The 20,342-nt window shown below is 47.0% G+C and overlaps 1 protein-coding gene across 2 annotated transcripts in view; it reads left to right on the top strand.

Annotated features, from left to right (window-relative positions):
- Window positions 1-20,342, top strand: part of LOC147693028 (thioredoxin reductase 3-like) — a 145,171-nt gene that overhangs the window by 26,680 nt on the left and 98,149 nt on the right. For both annotated transcript variants that reach the window (XM_086939272.1, XM_086939273.1), the window contains exons 4-5: window positions 1,508-1,615; window positions 3,002-3,074. In XM_086939272.1, the coding sequence (XP_086795398.1) occupies window positions 1,508-1,615; window positions 3,002-3,074 (181 nt within the window). The remainder of the gene's footprint in view (window positions 1-1,507; window positions 1,616-3,001; window positions 3,075-20,342) is intronic.

Genomic DNA, 20,342 nt, shown 5'->3' with positions numbered 1-20,342 from the left:
GCACAAACCTGCCACTGTTCTCATGGGCATGATCTGAGTCTTCCTCTGCCCTGCAAAGTGCAGCTGGAATTAAAATTTCTACTTTTTTATTTTTAAACGTTATGGAACGTGGGCTAACTTAAAGGTTACTATAACACTGCATTTACCCATAAGTATGTAGGGAAAGAACGTCTCCAGATCTGCATAACCGCAGAGAATCTAAGACCAGGAGATTCCCATTTTCTATCTAGAGCATTCACTCTTGTTAAATAGCTCACTAGTCTCGCCCTCTCCCCGCTGCATGCTATAATCCCTTTTTGTGCAGCTTCATTTTGCTAATAAATGTTTAGCCTGTACCTTGTCAATTCTGAAGACCTTGAAGACAGTTGACCCTTTGGTAACTGTAGCACTCCTTCTCCCCCCATTCATCAAAGTGCATTCAACAGCAATTTTTCTTCCTGCCTTATGCACCTGTTCAACTTAAAATTGTTTATTCTTTCCTTGTCTCAGAAATACATAAAAGGTGTTTCAGGGAAGTTTTCACATCGATTGCAGACTAATTGGATTACTTGGTCAAAATCCTCTTTCTCCGTCTTGGGCTCTCCTAGGCTTAATATCACTAGAACTGCAGATGTGCGATCATCCATTCTTTTGAGCTTTAGTTGTGTTTTTTTTTTTTTTTTTTTTTTGGTGCTGCATAAATTCTTTAAATTTTGGGATGGATTTCTCTCTCCTTTTCTTACTTATTCTGGGTTATGTAAATGAGCTACACATCTGCAGCTCGCTTTGTCAATTCAAACTCAAAAGGCTGCCTTGCAGCCATCCTTGTAACATGGAATGCTTTGACCACTTTCATTACTGGATTCAAAAACTGTTGCAGAACAGCACCAGAAAGAAGACCTGTTGAGATCAATGTCCAGCTACAATCACATTTTCTAGTGATATACCTTAAACTCACCAGGTATCTATGAAAGTACACTGCTGTGTGTAGGAGTATAGAAATCTTGTGCAGGTGTGGTTAGTTAAGGGCTGCTACCAAAACTGACCCCATGACCCCAATCCCCTCAAATATCTGCAGAAATTTGCAATCCAGTTCGGTTTCTTTATTCTTCCAAATTAAACAACCACATTTCCAATGGAGCTAACTTGAGTAGGGTCTTGTTCTAAATGATTCAGAGTCCACATCAAGTAAAAGTTTCGACAGATCTTTATCGAGTAAGGGAATAATTGTTGCAGAATGCAGCCGCGCTCCTGCCATATCAGTTTTGTATACTAAAAGTCTACTGTCTGGTCTCGAGTACAATTCAAGAAGTGAAGAGATCCAGTTTGCCTCAATCCTTCTTTGTGATATGCTAACAAAATACAACTTCTGCCGCTGCTTGTTTTCAGGAGTGAAACATGTTTTGATAATCTGCAGTTGAAAAAATTTTAGCTCTTAAATCGGTGTTCGACATTTATTATGCTCAACTTTCAGTGTTGAGCACAACACTCTTAAAATTGACTGTCTCTTTTTTGTTTTTTCTTCTAGGCTCATCGAAATGGTTCCTTAGAAAAACTCTTGAATGAAGACCAAGAGGTTTATGATTATGACCTGATTGTCATTGGTGGTGGTTCTGGAGGGCTTGCATGTTCTATGGTAATGGAGAAGACTCCTGGTCCGTTAATGGTTTTGTTTTTCTATATAATATTGAAGGGGTTTCATTTTACCTGATCCAACCAAATGTTTTTTCGTGTTCGAAATGGGTAGCATCCTGTTGACTGAGATTGTAACATTCAGGTTGTTGTGGAAAAAGTGCTGCTTAAACCTTCAATATTATGAACATTTTGTGAGGAGTCCAATTCCAAAATTTGTATTGGCACATTTAAGTCTTTGATCATTCCATGAACCTGCACTAGATGACTCCTACGTTCTGTAGAAAATCTGTTTGAATGGAACAAGCCTAAAAATAGCTTAGTTTGCTTTTACTCTCATTCAGTGGGGTCTTAACAGTACTGTCCCTCAGCGATGAGTCAGGACTGATTTTTTTCATATAGTTAGTCCTCTGTGGTAAATGGGTACTACATAACTGCTAGCACTTTCCCTCTTAGGATGACCTTGTCCAAGGTTGCCATGTGACATCTTTTAAATTAAAATACATAAAAAATTTCAATTGCAAATCACTTATTAGAATGCGAAGATTTTATTTAAAATTCAATGTGGTGTAATATCTCATATGATGGCTGGATCACACAGCTACGGCTTATTGTGGTAAATTCATAATATTTTTGTGTGATCACAGCGGTTTTGAAATCCTTTTAAAAAGTTGAAGTTTTGATTTTGACAAATAAAACATTTTTATTTTTCCCAAAAACTTTCTGTAAGCATAAAATCTTATGCGAAGTTGGTGTAGTTTGTATGTCATCTAATCCTCTGACATGGCGCTTTCAACTTCTATAAAGGCTTCCTGGCTTTGACCATTCGTTGGGTTACTGACTTGAGAGCTCCGAACTACAAATCAGTGTATTTTGTTCACATTTCCAGTGATAACAAGAACTAACCACCATGAATAAGATTGTTTTGATACCAAAATTTTGCATCATTGAATTAATTTATAGTTGTAACATTCTTCTCGAACTTTGATAGTCCATTCTTATCTACAAAATGGAAATAGACTTAAAACTGCTGTCTTGCAATTTTTCCTTGAAGTTGTTAGTTTTTTTTAGAGGAAACCAACCCTTGTCTTGTCAAAAAAGAAAGTGGATGTTAACTATGCTCTCACACCCCATGAGAGTTTTCAAATTTATGGTGCACACTTATTATAAGTATATGTGCAAAAAGCAAACCTAACATATTTCTCTCACTGAAGGGGTGTGATCGTTGGTTTGATATTGCAATGTTTTAAAGTTCTTATGGGAATTAAAACTATATTTTGATTTAGGGCCTGAAACCCAATTTACTGAGTTTTCAAAACGTGACAATTAACCTTAGGAGTGCATATGCCAGTACTCACCAGTAAAGTAAATACATGTTTTTATTTTACAGAAGGCTTCTGAGTTGGGTAAGAAGGTCTTGCTGCTAGATTTTGTTGTCCCAACACCTCAAGGTGTTTCATGGGGTAAGCATTTTCTCATTTTTAGTTTCTAATATACTATACTGTATTGAATGAGGTTGCTTTTTATTTTCGGTTTGATTGCAAATAGTTTCAACTGAGCGCTCCTACTGTGTTTTCTTGATCAGATTACTGGAACACTGTTTGGTCCAAAAACTGCGGGACCTCATTTAGTAAATTAAACAGCCAAAAGCTAACTAAAACTATCTCCACCCCCAAACAAGCATTTTAAATGCAATAGGTCCTGCGTTTGTGAAAGTTAGAGCTATTGGCATTGTAAATGATAATGTTTTTAACTTATGTATGTTTGCAGTAGAATAATTATTTAGAAAACTAGTTTGAGCTATTGGTGTAAATGTTTTTTACTTGTGTGTTTGGGGCGGATGTATGTGGTGTGCAGTGGAATTATGTTGGTAGTAATTATGTGGAGCGGGATAGTGTTCTGGAGAGGAATTGTGGTATGGTATTTTGCGTTTTGGGGTGTTATGTGGTGGAGTTAATTCTATTCCATGCTGTTGCTTTTATTATGTGATGTGCATTTATGTGGTATTAACTAATTGTGGTATGTATTATGTGTTTTTTAGGTTTTGCCTAGCGAATGCATGCGTACGAAGTACGCATGCGCTAGGAAAAATCTTATTATCTGTGTGTGCAGTCGGGTAACAGCCCCCTCCTCCCATTGGCTAGCTCCATAAATGGAGGCTAACCATTGGGAGTTGGCTCTGTCCGTCAATCCCGGACCTGATTCAGGGGCGTTCCCGAGAATTTTTGGCTTTTGGCTACGTAACGCTACGTCAGCCAAAAGCCGGGAACGCCCCTGAATCTGGTCCGGCATTGCCGGCACCTGATTTTCGAGTATTTTGTCCGCTGGCAGGTGCCCACCCTGCCAGGGACCTTGCCGCTGTTGTGGTACCCCGAGCGAGTGCCCACCTCGCTTAATATTTAGATTTTAGGCCGGTGCCCACCCGGCATTGCTCCGTGTATTCACCGCCGCGGCCCCGAGTGAGAGGAGGAAGCAGTGCCCGCCTTCCAGCCCGGGCCGCGCTGGGATCGGCCAAGCCCCCTTCCGCATCATCGGAGGAGGAGAGAGCCGGAAGGAGGAAGCAGCCTGCATCGAGGCTCCCGAGCACAGGAGGAGCCCCGGGGAAAGAACGTCCCTCCGCGGCCCCGGAGAGTCCCGAGGACCCATCAGGTGTTCCAGAGGGCAGGTCAAGCATCCTTGGATGCCTTTGCCAGCTTGTTTCCAACACCAGGATAACGCCAAGCGTCTTGAAGCCTGCTGCTTCGGTTTATAACCACTGGGTCAAGCGCTACGACGAGGATAGCGCACAGGTGGGAGACGGAGCGAGAATAGCGCCTAGAAGAAAGAAGACTTTGTGTTACTCAAAGTGAAGGAGCAAAGGATTTCAAAGGAAGAATAAACGGGCAGAAGGGAATAAGAGGCAACACAACTTTTACGCTGTGGCGTGCCCACTGAACACTGGATAGTTGCCACTGAAGTGACTGGGAAAGACGTCCCAAGTCTTTGTAGCGGTTGGCATCAAACTTGTCCACAAGCATCAACCACACAGCTCATGCCATGCCGCACACACGCCTCTTGTTATTGGTGACGGCAGTCCTCGCGCTGTGGCAACCAGAGCTGCCAAGCTCAGCCCCGTGGTGCAACACAAGCGGGCACTGGAGATGCGGGCAGACCGGAACCTACTGACCAAGGAGGGGGAACGCTGCCGCCTGGGGGGCGGAAACCGCCGGCCTCCCCAGGCCCCCCAGCACCAGCCTTTCGGAGTTTACCCTAGAAGCCCCCCGTCGACCCTTGGGGGTCTCATGAAGGGAGATGCAACGGGGTTACAGAGACAGCCATCCACAGAGGGGTCTCCAGTGGGAAACGCTCCCAGCCAGGCCCTGAGGAGAGTAACGAGAAATGCCCCGTCCATGTGGTCCCCTGGTGGCGGGGACGGCGCATCTGCAACAAGTCGGCACGGCCACGGCAGACTAAGAAGCAAGCACAGTCCTCACAGCAAACTGGGCAGCGGCATTGGCCAGGCCGGCCTCGAACGGTGGAAATGGCGGGAGGCGGCCAAGGCATGCCGAGGCACATGCCAACGATCACATTGAGGTATTCCACCCCTGGCACCAGCACCCTGGGCACGGGCCTAAAGAGTGGGACGAGCCACTGCCCGGCCCTTCACATGCAGCCCGTAAAGAGGTGGCAGCTCTTTACTTCTCCAGAAACCGAGAGGAAGTGCTAGTGGTGAGACCGGAAGTGCTGGACAGGAAGCTGCCCAGAAAGGAGTTCACCGTGGAAGTCTGGGTAAAGCCGGAAGGAGGGCAAGGCAACCCTGCCGTCATTGCAGGTAAGGCTTGTATCAACACGTCCAAGTCAGGCTATGTCCCTCCTCAGAATAATGCCCCCCTCACCCCACCCACCCCCTTGTCAAACATAACTCTATTCCTAACACCGCAAACACAATGTAACTTGGGGCCAATTTATTTTATGTCTCCAGGAAAGCATGCTCCAAATCCCGAGCTTTCCTTTCACAAACTACTGTATCCTGGTACTTTAATCTGATTGGTTTATTGTGAGACAATGTCACTTCTCCCAGAATGCCCTGAATTATTGGTTACTTGATCCCAGAGGCTGCCCAAAGATCTTCTAGCCTGGGAGGCCAAGTTGTTTTAGAGCAATAAAGCGATGTTGTACTGCGTCGGTTCCCACAATGTGCGTGCAGGGTTGTCATTTACTATTCGACAGTCTTGTGTTTTTTTCACGCATCAGTGCTAAACATGCTTATCACAGAGGCGAGTAAGTTCTGTTGGCTGAAAAACGAAGACTGCTGCACGCCAACCTCGAGGCAAGAGATCAGTTGGCAGCGATGTATGCGCTACCTAAATGCCACCTGTGGTAATTCTGGTGTGCTGGACGAGCCTCCCCTCTTTCAGGGGTCGATAAAATGATGAGAAGAGGACACAGCTATTTCTTAGAGCGCAGCACGACCCTAGACATTGGCAGCGCCCGAGACAACGAGCGTGCACGATTCCCAGTTCGTTTCTGAGTGAAAGCAAACTCGTGCAAAGCGCCTTGAGGCGGTTGGGTTTGTAGCGCGCTCGAGTCCAGAGCCATAAATGCATACAATGTATGGTTCATATCAGCTGCTTAAACTCTGATGCACGTCTGAGTCGCACTCATGATAGGGTCTCCCCAGCATCTTTTTTTGTGTTAGGGTGGGAGGTTGGCGCTAAAACCTGTGGACTATCCATATGCACCCCCCAACTGATGGATTGAACTCCTTACTATAAATACAATCCTTGTTAGTTCCAAATGAGGAATAAAGACAACGGGTGATGAAGTGATTCGCCCAAGATCACTCAGCGTGTTGAAGTGGTGAAGGAACGATTGGAATAGCTAATGTCTCTTGCTTCCATTAAACTCCACAGGTTAACCAGTACGGACTTCAGCTGCCAGGACACCTATGCACCACAAATAACCGAGTAATAATAACAGGGCATTGTTTTTACAGAGAACTTCATGACACAGTTTTAGCGTTTCTAAGCGATATGAAAGGTGTTGCCATTACTTGCACTAATTCTACTCACTTTTTCACTTTTATAGGGTCGAATATCTGAGTAGAGACTTGTTTTGCACTCGTGACCTCCAGGTGACACATGCTGACTCTGAGTTATCAGGCTTATCTTGCTCCAGTCCTAGGCTTTTATTTAAGAACTTCTAGAATTCTGTACTTTAGAAGATGCAGTCCTAGGTAAGCAAATTGAAGCAAATATATAAAGAGCAATACCAGAGCGGGGTTCTGGAAGGAAAGGTTGAATTTGAATGTAGTTACTGAGGTGGAAGTTTTAGGCACGTGACACTTTTCAGGCTCTCCCTCATGACCTCCTCCTCGGATTCCCTTGCTGCCACCCTCTGCCAATGCCCCTCACCTTTCTGTAGCCCCTCCCTCTCATGACCTCCTCGGACTCCCTCACTGCCACCCTCCGCCAGTGCCCCTCATCTCTGTAGCCCCTCCCCCTCATGACCTCCTCGGACTCCCTCACTGCCACCCTCCGCCAGTGCCCCTCATCTCTCCATAGCCCCTCGCCTTCATGACCTCCTCGGACTCCCTCACTGCCACCCTCCGCCAGTGCCCCTCATCTCTCCATAGCCCCTCCCCCTCATGACCTCCTCCTGGGACTCCCTTACTGCCCCCCTCCGCCAGTGCCCCTCATCTCTCTGTAGCCCCTCCCCATCATGACCTCCTCCTCGGACTCCCTCACTGCTCCCCTCTGCCAGTGCCCCTCATGTCTCCAAAGCCCCTCCTCCTCGGATTCCCTCATTGTCACACTCCAACAGTGCCTTTCGTCAAATTAAATTACCGCGTTCGGCCATCTCAGGTGGTGAAATAAGGGCGCCTCATTGGTGGCCATTCATGTCTGGGAGGAGAGAGCGTCCCAGAGGGGGCCTTCCCTGATTTTAAAAAGAACAATTAGCCTCACATTCTAATATGGGCCCCAGAGTGGGGCGGCAAGGGCGACTAGGTCACTTGGTGGCGGTGCGTTTCTTGGTCACTTTGGATGCAGTGCGTTTCCCAAGCTGTATGCCAAGTTTTCGAGGTTATGACGAGAGTCTTAGGTCATGCCTGGACGCCTGTAATGACCCGATGCGTGCTCATGCCTTGTTCAGTCCATGTCGGGTCGGGTCGCGCAATGGACTAATTCGTACACGATTGGGAACTGTGATCAACCTCTGGGTCATGGTTCTATTCCCATCTAGTCCACTCCTGGCCTTTCATCCAGCTGAGGTCGATTAAGGAGTACAATTTGTTTATTGATGATTCGGGACTGCAAATTATCGCGTTTTGTCACGCTTTTCGTCAAAACCGATGTAGTCCAAATGCTAGTCCTAGGTCAGGCCTCGACGGCCGTTATGATATTAAGGGTGTTTTGCCCCGAATTCGTTAATCGCTTATTCAGTGTTTTTTTCCGGGGGCCGGGCGGGATCCTGCCGACCCGCCCCCCCTCCCCCCCCCCCCTTGCCCCGCGCCGGGGGTGTTGGGCGGGCCTTTCCGCCGGACCTTGTCTGTGTGTTGCAGTGGGGGGTTTGGTGCACTCCGCGACCGTTCATACAATGCAATTTGGCAATGACTAGTTGTCCACTAGGCTGGGGAAATTCATGTGACGCCTGGCTTGCGATAAAGCCGGTTTGTATACCTCCCGCGGTGTTAGTCACGAGGGTCAGCTTCTTAAGCATGTGATTTTGCTACCGCCCCATGCTGCACTTCTGGTGTGGGCCTTTACACCTAATTTTGCCATCCACCCTTTCAGATTGGGAAGAGGATGTGGGCAGACGGTTAGCGCGGCCAACTTGGTGCTGTGAGACCTGTTTCGAGCCTCTTATCGAGCCACAAGAATTTACGCTGCTTTTGTTCCCCCCCCCCCCCCCCCCCCCCCCTCTTTGCGTACTCCTGGCGCCGCGCTGACCCAACAGCTCCTGCAATCACTCCTTGTGAAGGATGTTCGCTGGCAAATGGGGGGCGTGGGGCTGTGTGGGCCTCAGGTATCCGATGCGTTGCAGCAGTTTGGGGTCTTAGTCATGTTAGTCTCCCCCCTTTTGTAGTACCGCGCGTATTTTGTCATCCGACTTCTGTTGCATCACGTCTCCCACATTTATAGTACATTGTCACATATTGCAGTGAGTAAGGGTAGGTATTGTCTCGTGCAGAATACATTATCGTCGTGGGACTTGAAAGGGAGTTACTTGCAATATCAGTACGGTGGATGGAAATAACATCGTGAACACTAGCTCCTACCTGTGCCGCATACTTTAATTGTCCTTGGCTAAATTATTTATTCCTTCGCGAAGCACGTGTTTGTGCACCGTAGCTGTATCAAGCTTTGGTTGTGGGTGGGAGGATATTATGTTGTTGTTAATCTGCGGCTTGCTTTGATATGTTCTTGAATGAGGTGGTTCATCGTATATGAAAGGCTCACTATTGTCCGCATTTATGAGGTAGCTCAGTTCCCGGTTTTAGCAGCAATTATTTAGGCCTCTTACCTAAATCAGAATTTTAAAGATGCCGCTAGCCTTGTATATGAGGGGGGTAGAGTAGCCATGCAGCCTAGCAGGAAAGCACAAAACATGAGGCCCGAGCCCCAATCTGAAAGCGTTTTATAGATACTTATGCAGGTAATTCTGGTTGGCCAAAATAACTATTCTGGGTTTGTTCACATGGGCCCCTGTTATGAAATTGATAAGCTATTCATAAGGAAGGGCACTATACGACTTGAATGGGGATCAGCCGTGCGGTGCTACCTTCATTCATGTGACGTCGTTATAATTTTTACCTCTTATCTGTTGTGCCTTCCCTATAAGTCTCCATGTACAAGGGCGAGTGCGCAAGCCCATACGTCCCCAGTATTCATTTTAGGAGGCGCTGGTAAGAAGATTTCAATTTGCCCTGGGTCTCTGGCTCTACCAGGGAAACAAATCCTACGCACGTTGTTTTCCCTAGGGGATGAGACACGCTTTCCCCTAATTAGACGTGCTGGCACGCGCTATTTGATGCCCTTGGTTTCCCACTGGTCGTGGCGGCGGTGTGTACTGCGATGTTCTCTATACCACACCCAGTCATTTGATAGAAGGTCAACGACCAGACCCCCGGTCGTGAGAGTTATATTTTAGGAATGCCCTTCAGGCCATTTATCCTACAACGTGCCCTTCTCTCCACGGCTCCCCGCTCAAACCCTAGTGTGTTCGCCGAGCATACCCATCTTACTAGACTTGCTCGGAGTGTAGAAGGGCAGGAAGTATCAACACCACGGGTGTCTGGCGGTCGCGCTAATGTTTTGGCTTACAGAAGCAGGGCCATTATCAGTTGGTTATACTTAGTTTTATACATGCAGTGTATAGGCATTAGGTCTCTTCTACGCAGCACTGGTGCTGTTTCTCCGAGGCTTGATGCGGGCACGATAAGGACATGATGACCCGCCCGCTTTCTACCCATCTTTCAGCTGATCTTTCGTCCTGGGTTTTAGCATGAGCTGCCGAAGAGATCCAAGTATGACCTGCTCTTTTGGGCTAGTAATAGAGGTTTTATGACTGTTTTGGCCCTTGTAAATTCTGGGAGTGGTAGTGACACCGGTCGTCATGTCGTGCATGTATCGGGTTTTCTTTTATAGCTTAATACTATGCTCATAGCTCTACTCTAATGTGGCACTGGTACTCCCTCATCAAGCAATAGATCAGCATTGCAGGTTATCAGCAATGGTGTGGGGGGGGAGTATGTCATCAGCATAGCATGGGATAGAACTGACATGTATTATTATAGCTGTAGGCTGGACAAGAATTGGAGGATAAGACCCTACACCTGTTCTTACATGAAGACGCTCCCTTTCCGAGATAGACATAAACAGGAGCGTAGTTGCAGCGGGAGCAGTGGCACCAAGGACACTTGTCCTTCTCATAGCCGTAGTTCTTCATGGCTGCAATTTTATCAATCTATCACCTTCCTGGGGCTGGCACCCCGGGCCATGTTTCGGAAAGTAACATGGGGTCTTAGCGACGCACGACTACTTTAATTTATAGTTCTGCCTGGCATCTGACACGCAGGTAATCTCCAAAGACAACCCAGTATCGTTTTATGTTAATTATTATTTTTAAAGTACCTACGCTATTACTGGGTCCCAGTTACCAATAAAAAGGTCATCATACTACTACATAGGCATGACGTCCGACCTCCTTTCTGCCCCTTTTCTAGCAAGCAGCGAAGTGTTAGACATAAGACACCCGTATGCCACACGTGAAAGACTGGATATGCCACTCTTACATAGTCTCAACTTTGTCACCTATGTATAGGTCCCCCGTAATTTCTCCAGTTAACAGGGAGGCTTGCTAATTGAAATACTAGGGGTTTTAGGGTTCGACAGTTACAATAAATATTATGTATGTGTGGGTATAAGGTGTGAGTATACAAGTCTACAAACAGGTATGCGCTAGGCCACAAATCATAACGATCTGATATTACGATCCCTTGCGGGGCAATTGCATTTGCCCCCGTCATACAGGAAAGCGTCTCCTTAAGCTATTGAACTGTCACTCATATCTACACTCCAATTTTAAAATGTCTCCCCTAAGCAACCTGTTTGGCTGTATGCGGACGGGCGGAAACTCCCCAGCTCTGGGGTTAAGTGTTATGCTAAACAAGTGAGTGTTCATGGCAAATAAGCCAATGCCATATGTACTGCCCGGGCATGCCCGGTCGACGAAGTGGGCGCTAGTACAGGTGTATTGTTCCCATATGTTTGGTTTCTTGCTAACCAACCAATTTCTTGCAGCATTAAGCTACTAAACCGTGGGCAGACTCTTCCTCCGGGGATTAACCAGCTACCCAGACTGTACTCAGCACTTTTGGGTGGGCTGAATTTTCCTCCTCACACTTTTCGTATTCTCCGTAACACTCACCAGGCTATGTACTGTGTCCTACCAGAGAATTCTGAATGGATCCACATTCGGACTCCACCCCCTATGTTATCTCGGTCAAACTAAACCTTTTTCCAAGAAATTCGTCCCTGTTAGGCATGTTCTCTTATGCCAGTGGCTTTAGGGTGTGGCTATTCCCAGGCTACCTCTGAGCGGGTCCTGTAAGCGAATTCCTGGGTGTTGAATTACGAACTAGGGTAATCTGATATGCTTAGAACTCTGGGAGTTGATAGTACCACCTGGTACTTTGGTAGGCGAAAGGGGTGCAGCACAAGGATTGTGCCGTGCTGGGTTGGGAAACTTGCCAACCTGTGTGTGGTGCAATGGGTATTGCACGCTTCAATTCAATTCAAAGTTCAAAGTTTCTTTATTCGACTGAAAGAAAAATCAGTCATAAAAGTACAGAGAAAAAAAATAACACATATATAAACAGTTCATCACTAAAAACATTAAGTAAAAAAGGACAGTGGGTCACAATATAGCCTATCACATCTCATACGGGAGCAGCGGTACAAATCATCAGGAAACTTATTAGCCTTCCATACTTTTCCTAAATCTCAGGGCTGTCTTTAAAAAATTGACTATGTATAAAGTGCTTTCACAATGCAACATTTTGAGATAAATTAGTGCTGGCCTTATTTGAACAAAATTCAATTTCTTAAGAAGAGGTTTTAAAAACATTTTTCGAGGTAAGATGTAGTAGGAGCATATAAATAAAAAGTGCGCCAGATCTTGCGGAGACTTATTGTCGCAGCCGCAAGCTGGCAGCACTTGTCCCCTATGGGCACCACTGGGCACGGCTAGCATCAGATGGAAAAGGTCAAAACGAAATCTGGTCAATAAAAACCGCTCATATCTGGAGGTGGCCCAGGATAAATACGGTTCTATTTGGATACATGTTTTGGATAAAGTGTGACTCAACACACTGCCCTTCTTCAGTTCAGTCTCTTCCCTCGTCATCTGACGGGTCATTAGAAAAGTAGTCTTTACAGAAGTTACGTCGTGTTTTGTTACTACCTGTGGTGTTAAGAAGAGGTCCAACCTGCCCAGATCCTGAAGGCAGTCTCGGATGTACTTTATCCAGGGTATCTTTAGCTTCCCGTCCCATGTGAGTGCTTCAGATAAGATATTCTGGGTGAAAGGTATTTCCTTATTTATCCAGCAATTTAGCCAACACAAGAGGGGGTTTACTGCGATTTTATCCTCTAAGAACGGCGTGCCCAGTTCCTCATGGGTGGAAAAGTTGGCCGTACTCTTCGGCAAGCATAAAATTTGTTTTAAAAAGTTATTCTCTGTAGTAGTTAACTCAGGCACTGGTAAGAACCCCCAGAGGTCGCTCCCATAGCAGGCAACAGATGTGCTTTTGGCATGATATAATTTCATTATCGCGACCACAGGCGTGTTACCCATCTTGCGAGCAAAGTCAATTATTGCCGCGTTGGTCCTTATTAGGTCTCCTTTCTTTTTCTTTAGTGCTGGTCCCCATGTAAGTTTACTGTCGAACAGTACACCGAGGTAGGAAAAAGTTGTTGTATAGGGTATTTTTTCCCCGTTGACGGATAAAGGATAAGTCTTCTTGGACCCATGACCTACCTTCATGATGTATGACTTGGCATTGTTAATACTCAGGCCTCGTGAGTTCATAAAGTGAAAAAAAGAGTCCAGTAGAGTTTGAAGGCCAAGTGCAGTTCTTGAGATAAGGACAGCATCGTCAGCATAAAGAAGGACAGGGACGCCCCTTTTACCTATGTAAGGGTAGTCAGTGTTTGTTCTTAAAAGATGCTCCTCTAAATCAATGATGTATAAATTAAAAAGAAATGGCGCCAAAATACAACCCTGTCTGACCCCCCGATTTATTTTAAAGTCTTTGGTCACTTTGAGGTCTTTAGTATATCGCACGTTCGCTTCTGTATCGCTGTGAAGATCAGCCAGGAAATTGATTAGGTTTTTTTCAACCCCCATTTTCATCAAGACATCCCAAAGTTTATTTCTGTCGACACAATCGAACGCCGATGAGAGGTCCATAAAGGCCATATTAAGCATACCGTTTCTGGCCAGAGTGTATTTGCCGCTAATTAGGTATAGATTCAGGCATTGTGATATTGTAGAATGTCCTGATCTAAAGCCATATTGCACTGGTGACATAACGTTGTTATTTTTGGCCCAAGTGGATAACCTATTGAGGATGATCCCACCAACAACCTTGGCGACAGAATTAATCAATGAAATTGGCCTATAGCAAGCTGCGTTGCTTCTGTCTCCTTTTTTATACACGGGGACAATAGTTGAGGCTCCCCAGGACTTGGGGGCCCTGGTGGCAGCTCCAGCATTAACCACTGCCGTGAGGATTGGAGCCCAAAAGGAGGCATTGGATTTAAATAAGTCTGGGGGGAGGCCATCTGGGCCCGGGGCCTTGTTGCTAGTTAGACAGCGAATCCCCCTTTCCACTTCTTTGTCTGTGAATAGCAACGGGGTTTCTTCAGGAAAAATTGGAACTTGCGTATACAGTGTATCGTTGCTTTTAAAGATTGCACTAAAGTGAGAGACCCACTCACTTTCAGGTATACAGGTTCCAATGGAGGCAGCGTTCGGATCGTCAAACATTGGTTTATTAATCAGGCTCCAGAACTTGGAGCTGTTGCCCAGTATGGATGGATCAAGTAAGGATTCCCAGATGTTCGCCTTTATTGCTTTTTTGCGTGAAGCCAAAGCGGACTTGTAATCAGAGCGTAATATTTTGATTAATGTGGGATCCCTAGGTTTGATCTTGAGAGCCATTTTTAGTTGTCGGCTGGCTTTTGAACAGGTATGATCAAACCATCGTGGCTGTTGGTTGACTTGGCCCTTCAATGGTACTGAGAGTAGTTGATCTACTCTATTAGTCAGTGCAGCAAAGGCAGATAGTATAAGATCCGGGGGAGTAGTATCAGTGGAGCAGAGGGTAAGTTCTTGGGCACAACTTGTTTTAACTGAATCAAGTAAAGCTTCACTGTTTATTGAAGACCACTTTAGTCGTCGGTTGCCATTAATTAATTTTAAAACACCCGGGTCTTTACGGTTTTTGCTGAATTCAAACAGTCCACTTTTAACTTCCACAGAGATCGGGTTGTGGTCACTGTGGATACTTTCATGAATATTAAAATTTGAAGCTGAGATTGCCATATCAACGGATAGCAATATGTGGTCGATAAAGGAGCCTTGTTCTGAACCTTTATAGGTAGGGGTTTCATAAATAAAGGAATCCTCTTTCAGGGTCATCGCAATTCTCAAATCCAGGCCGTCTATTAGATTATTCATATTAGAGCCTCGTGAACAATGCACGAAATGAAGGCCTGACCTCTTACCGCATCCCAGAGAGCCCAGAGATGCCGATATCGGGTGACCACAGATATGTACGTTAAAATCACCTACAATTATTTTATTCCGTGGTAGAGCTGCCAGATTGTCCTGGAGGTGCTCATGAAGTTTGATGATGTTACATTCCCCTGATGGCGATACAGCATTATAGAAGTTTACCAGGGTTAGTACATTTTTGCCTTTTCTAAGCTCCAGGATCTGTATATTAGTGTTGTCCTGGTGTTTATTTTTTATCTGTATCACCAAAGAGAGGCTAATAAATATTGCCAGCCCCCCCTTTGCCCTTCCACTAGGTGAGGGAAGACCGGGAACAAAAAAGCTTTGGAATCCTTCAATAAAAACATTGTTGTCAGTAAGCCAGGTTTCCTGGAAGCACAGTATGGCATAATTTTTAACAAAGGCTATCCAAGAATGATCTTTGATTTTTGCGGCCAAACCTGCAATGTTCCATGATAAGATTTTAGTGGAGCTAGGACTATTGTGGGGATTCCCTGTCACAACGGTCATATATGATGGTAAGGGCAGGTGCGACTCACCATGCCTTTTCACTGTATCTGTCTGGGAACATCTGTCACTATCTAAGTGGATAGGGTGTATATTAAGATAAGGGGGGCCTGTATCAGCAAGGAGAGCGGCAGGTGTACCTTTAGGAGATAAACTTTCAGGACTAGATGTTGTCGTCTCTAAGTTAGAGATATCTACGTGAGCACTAGGGGTGGCGTAAGTGTTTTCACTGACGACAGATTTTATTATATTGTGCAGAACAACGGGTTTTACCTGGTTACTTAAGAGACTGGGGGGTGAAACAGACACCAGTCAATCTACCTCATCGAGGTAGTCATTGCCATAGTTATATAGGGCGTCATATCTATTAGAGATTGGGATCTGGAATAAATTATGGGTTAAATGCGGTCTTGTGTATGGTTGGTAGACATGTTCTGGATTCTCATACAAGGGATGTGTTGGATAGTTATAAGTTCTACCTTCCCAAGAGTAAGCATAGCGTTGTGCTTCTTGATCTCTGGTGCTCCCCTGATTGGGGTCTAAGGCAGGGGCCCATGTTTGGGAGTAGGTATCTACCGCCGGGGGCCCATCGTAACCATTGGGACGTTTGGTGTTATATCTACGGCCATCAGGGTTGCGTGGATAGAAATAACTTAATCCCATTGTACGGATCAGGCTGCTTGTAGAGGAGCTCCTCCAGTTGGCAATAAATTTAGCAGCTCCCCTTTCTTTAAAGTTAATAACAATACAATCTCCCTCAGTTGATTTATATCTTGTACCCACCCAATCTACTCTCCTAACTTGAGAGATTGTCCCTATTATGTGGGAGGGAAGTGGTCTATGGGTGGTTAGCCACTGCATAACCTTATTCTTTAGTTCAGTGTAGGTTTCCCTCATGTTTTCAGTTAGCTTGGGTACCCCAATCATAACTATTGTGTGGGCGTTAGACTCGGGAGGGAGATTTATATGTATGGACGTTCCGGGTAGCCTGGGTTTAAGTTGGTTTGTCCCAGGTACATTAGAAGAGGTATTACTGGATGGGATGCTGAGATGTTTGGATGTTTCGTTATTAACACTAGTTGTAGCTATGGGGGAACTCTCCGCAGCCCATTCACTGTCTTCGGCATCCACAGGGGCAAAAGTATTCTGCACATTATTTGTGGATGCTATCTGCGCTGGGATTTGAATTACTTGTTGAGGTATAGGAGGAATAGTTGTGGAGGGCGGACCCCGTTTCTGTGTTGTAGCCAGGTTAGCAGGGCTAGCCACAGATTTAGTAGCATAGGAATTTTTAGGTTTCGGGTTGCTAATATTGAGATTTGTGCTCACTGGCACAAAGGTTGAAGTTGTGATAGGAGCTTTGAGCAATGTGAGAATTTTAGATGAAACTTCATTCTGTGCTCTTTCAAATTTCCCTAATGCCTTCTCTATGTTAACTATCCGGTTATTGATGGGGTGTAAAAGAGATTTAATCAATATTTCAATATCGGATAGAGATGGCATATTCGATGTGGGAGCTTCAATTATGTGACCTGTCTGCTCGTTGACCTGGGTGGTCTCTGGGTTGTTATTATGATTACCGGACTGGACCAAGTCTAGAGGGAGAATATGGAGGGGCCCTGATGAGATGTTGTCAGCAGGTTTCTCCCGGGTGAGTTTCTGCCATAGGTCTTTAATTGATCGCTTAGACTTGCCAACAGGATGATGGATGTTTTTCATAGGATGTTTAGTCTTACGCTTTTTCTTTGCGCACTTCTTTTTTTGGGTTGATTGATCAAGTGCAGGCATCAAGGCAATTTTGCTAGCTGGTGACTGGCTCTCTATCAACTGGACCTCGGGGTCAGGAGAAGATATATGCAGGTGATTTATGTGATTTCCACTATTGCTTAAGGTTGGGGGGCTGCTCTCATTTGCAAGCGTAGTTGAACTCGTAAATACAGGTTTTGATGTTGTATCCTTCATGTGTGAGGATGGTAAGTCTGTAAACGATTGCATCAATAGAGATTCTTGTGAGTTAGAACTATCATCCATAATGCATGAGTTATTGGTGGTGTGTAAGGAAAGGTTTGGGAAACGCATATCTGGGGTCAATGAGAGACGCCTCTCTGTGTCCTGGATAGCGTCCGCCACTACGCTGATGGTTTTTTGTAGCATTTTATCAATAGCAGTTATAGTTGGCAGTGGGGTACTCACAGGTTTCAGTCTCGTGGTTGATCTGGTGGCCATTGGAGTTTTTGGCACTTTCGTCATCCTCTGTCGGTGGGTGTATAGCCTTCCGACTTTGATAGATCCCGTTTAACACCTTTGGTCGAGGTATTAGCGGTACGGTTGTTAGGGGGGTGGCCCGTCCCGTCTCCTTTGGTCCACTGAGGGCCACAGAGGGCCCGCCCTTTGCCCGGGCTTAGCCCCGGGCTGCGACCCGCGCGCGTCCCGCGATGCGCGTCACTGGGCTTTCTGATATTCTCCTTATTAGAAAGGGGGCGTGGCACTGGGAGGGGGCGCGGCTCTCCCGGGAAGAGGACACAGCTGAGGATGTTTTGGGCTGGTCCTCGCAGTCCCGGGGGCCGCACCTCTCACCTCCTCTGCGGCCTCGCGCCTGTTTATTCCTCACGCTGACGGTGTGCACAGACTGGTTATGGCCTTAGCTACTCCTGTAGCACGATCTGGATTCAAACTGGAAGACTCCTCTGAACGAGCGGCACCCGCGGAGCGGGGGCCGCGAGGAGTGAAGAGCACTTTGATGGGGGCGGGCACTGGGAGGGGGCGCGGCTCTCCCGGGAAGAGGACACAGCTGAGGATGTTTTGGGCTGGTCCTCGCAGTCCCGGGGGCCGCACCTCTCACCTCCTCTGCGGCCTCGCGCCTGTTTATTCCTCACGCTGACGGTGTGCACAGACTGGTTATGGCCTTAGCTACTCCTGTAGCACGATCTGGATTCAAACTGGAAGACTCCTCTGAACGAGCGGCACCCGCGGAGCGGGGGCCGCGAGGAGTGAAGAGCACTTTGATGGGGGCGGGCACTGGGAGGGGGCGCGGCTCTCCCGGGAAGAGGACACAGCTGAGGATGTTTTGGGCTGGTCCTCGCAGTCCCGGGGGCCGCACCTCTCACCTCCTCTGCGGCCTCGCGCCTGTTTATTCCTCACGCTGACGGTGTGCACAGACTGGTTATGGCCTTAGCTACTCCTGTAGCACGATCTGGATTCAAACTGGAAGACTCCTCTGAACGAGCGGCACGCAATACACACCAGGCACAAGCAAAAAACGTTATACTTTGGGTGGGCCCCTAGCAGACTGGAGAATATCCTATCTGGTCTCTTATCCAGTGCCCCCCCCCGTGTCAGTTCTCCATCCCTTTGGGGGGTGTCCTAGTTTCCTGGGTATCCTTGGGACAAGCTATCCCTGTGGTAGGATAGACTTGCAGCCGGCAGGCTGGAATGGGGAGGCCTGATTACGTGGTTTTCTGTTTTTCACTTTCATGACCACGTCGCTAGTTATACCAATATATGCATTTGGGCACTGCAATAGACTCCTGTATCCTTTGGGGGATTAGTTGTTCGAGCGTATTCTTGCAGTGTGATTTGAACTTTGTGGCAGCGCCTGCATACTATGGAGGCATTCTCTGTGGGGGGGCCCTCCCAGTCACCCAGTCTTTTGCCTGGGTTAGTCTTCACTTTGGTGGTAGAGGGATTGTTCCCGGGTGGTTATGCCTATTGGTGTCAAAAGGGGTCGTATTTGTCCAAGACATGTCCCTGCGCAGGTCAGGAGCTTGGGGGCTCTCCGTTGCTGGCGCTGCTGTCCCCGGGAGGTGGCATTTGTCGGCTTACGGTCTAGCTCACTTACCGGTATCTTGGCGGAAGTCGCTGCCAGCCAAAAGCGCAAGAGGGCAGGGGATGCCGGCTGTCATTTCCTGTGGACCCTGTATGTTGCTTACCTGGGACCCCCCAAGCTCTATTGTATGTCTTGTGCCCTCCAATCCCCCGGTCCTTTACTGAGGTTGCAGCTCAAGTGTCATGTAAGCACACTTTCTGCTAAAATTCAGAAGACAGCGTCTTAGTAAGCACAATTTCTACTGATTGTGTAGAAGGCGGCATTCAGCTGCCGCTGTGAATTCCCTTGGCACAGGTCTTTCTGCCGCTCAGTGTGAAGGGATACGTTGGCATCCCAGCGGCTTGCGTTGGACAGCCTATCTTATGTTACTTAGGGCCTCTGTAGTAGGGGCCCCTTCCTATCCCTTTTGTTTCCCTGAGGGGTTGGAGGACGGGTTTATTGGTGCCCGATGGTAGCACCCCACGCCTATGGGCGTTGCCTTGTTCCTCCTCTGCTGGAGGTAGCAATTCTAGGGGTAGGTTGCAGGTAAAGAGCAGTAATAATGGTGGGGGGCCCGTGCGGCAGCGGGAACCACCGCACTGGGCTGTGGCGGAGTTACTGGGCGATCCGGAAGAAGAGAGGTGCAAACGCTGGACGTCAGCGGGCACATAGGGGTGCCAGAGCATAACCTCAGAGCCTAACCTGTAACCTCATGGGAGGTGCAGGAATCCGTGTCGGCGCCCCAGTAGTCCTTCGGGCGGTTGTGGGCCTGTGCAACCGGGGGTTTGCCTAGTCACGCCCAGCAAATGGGCGTGTCAGTATAATTATGGTATTTGTACAACAGTTGGGTGGTTCGCCACTGTGTTTGGCTCAACAGGCGGGCAGGTGGCGAGAATGCGGCCTGCCCTAGGATCGCCCGTAAGTTAACCCACCGTCATTACATATGTTGTATGTAATAAACCTGCAGCAATTTTTACCCAAACCTAATACTTGTGTCTTTGTGTTATTTGCGGGTTTGGGCATGTGGGGCGGGTGTTCATGTGGCCCTGATGTGACTATGATAGGGTCTCCCCAGCATCTTTTTTTGTGTTAGGGTGGGAGGTTGGCGCTAAAACCTGTGGACTATCCATATGCACCC

Source organism: Lissotriton vulgaris, chromosome 9, assembly GCF_964263255.1.
Source record: "Lissotriton vulgaris chromosome 9, aLisVul1.2, whole genome shotgun sequence".
Classification (NCBI taxonomy): Eukaryota; Metazoa; Chordata; class Amphibia; order Caudata; family Salamandridae; genus Lissotriton; species Lissotriton vulgaris.
The sequence above is the reverse complement of the archived record's forward strand: the minus strand, read 5'-3'. Positions and strand labels throughout refer to the sequence as shown.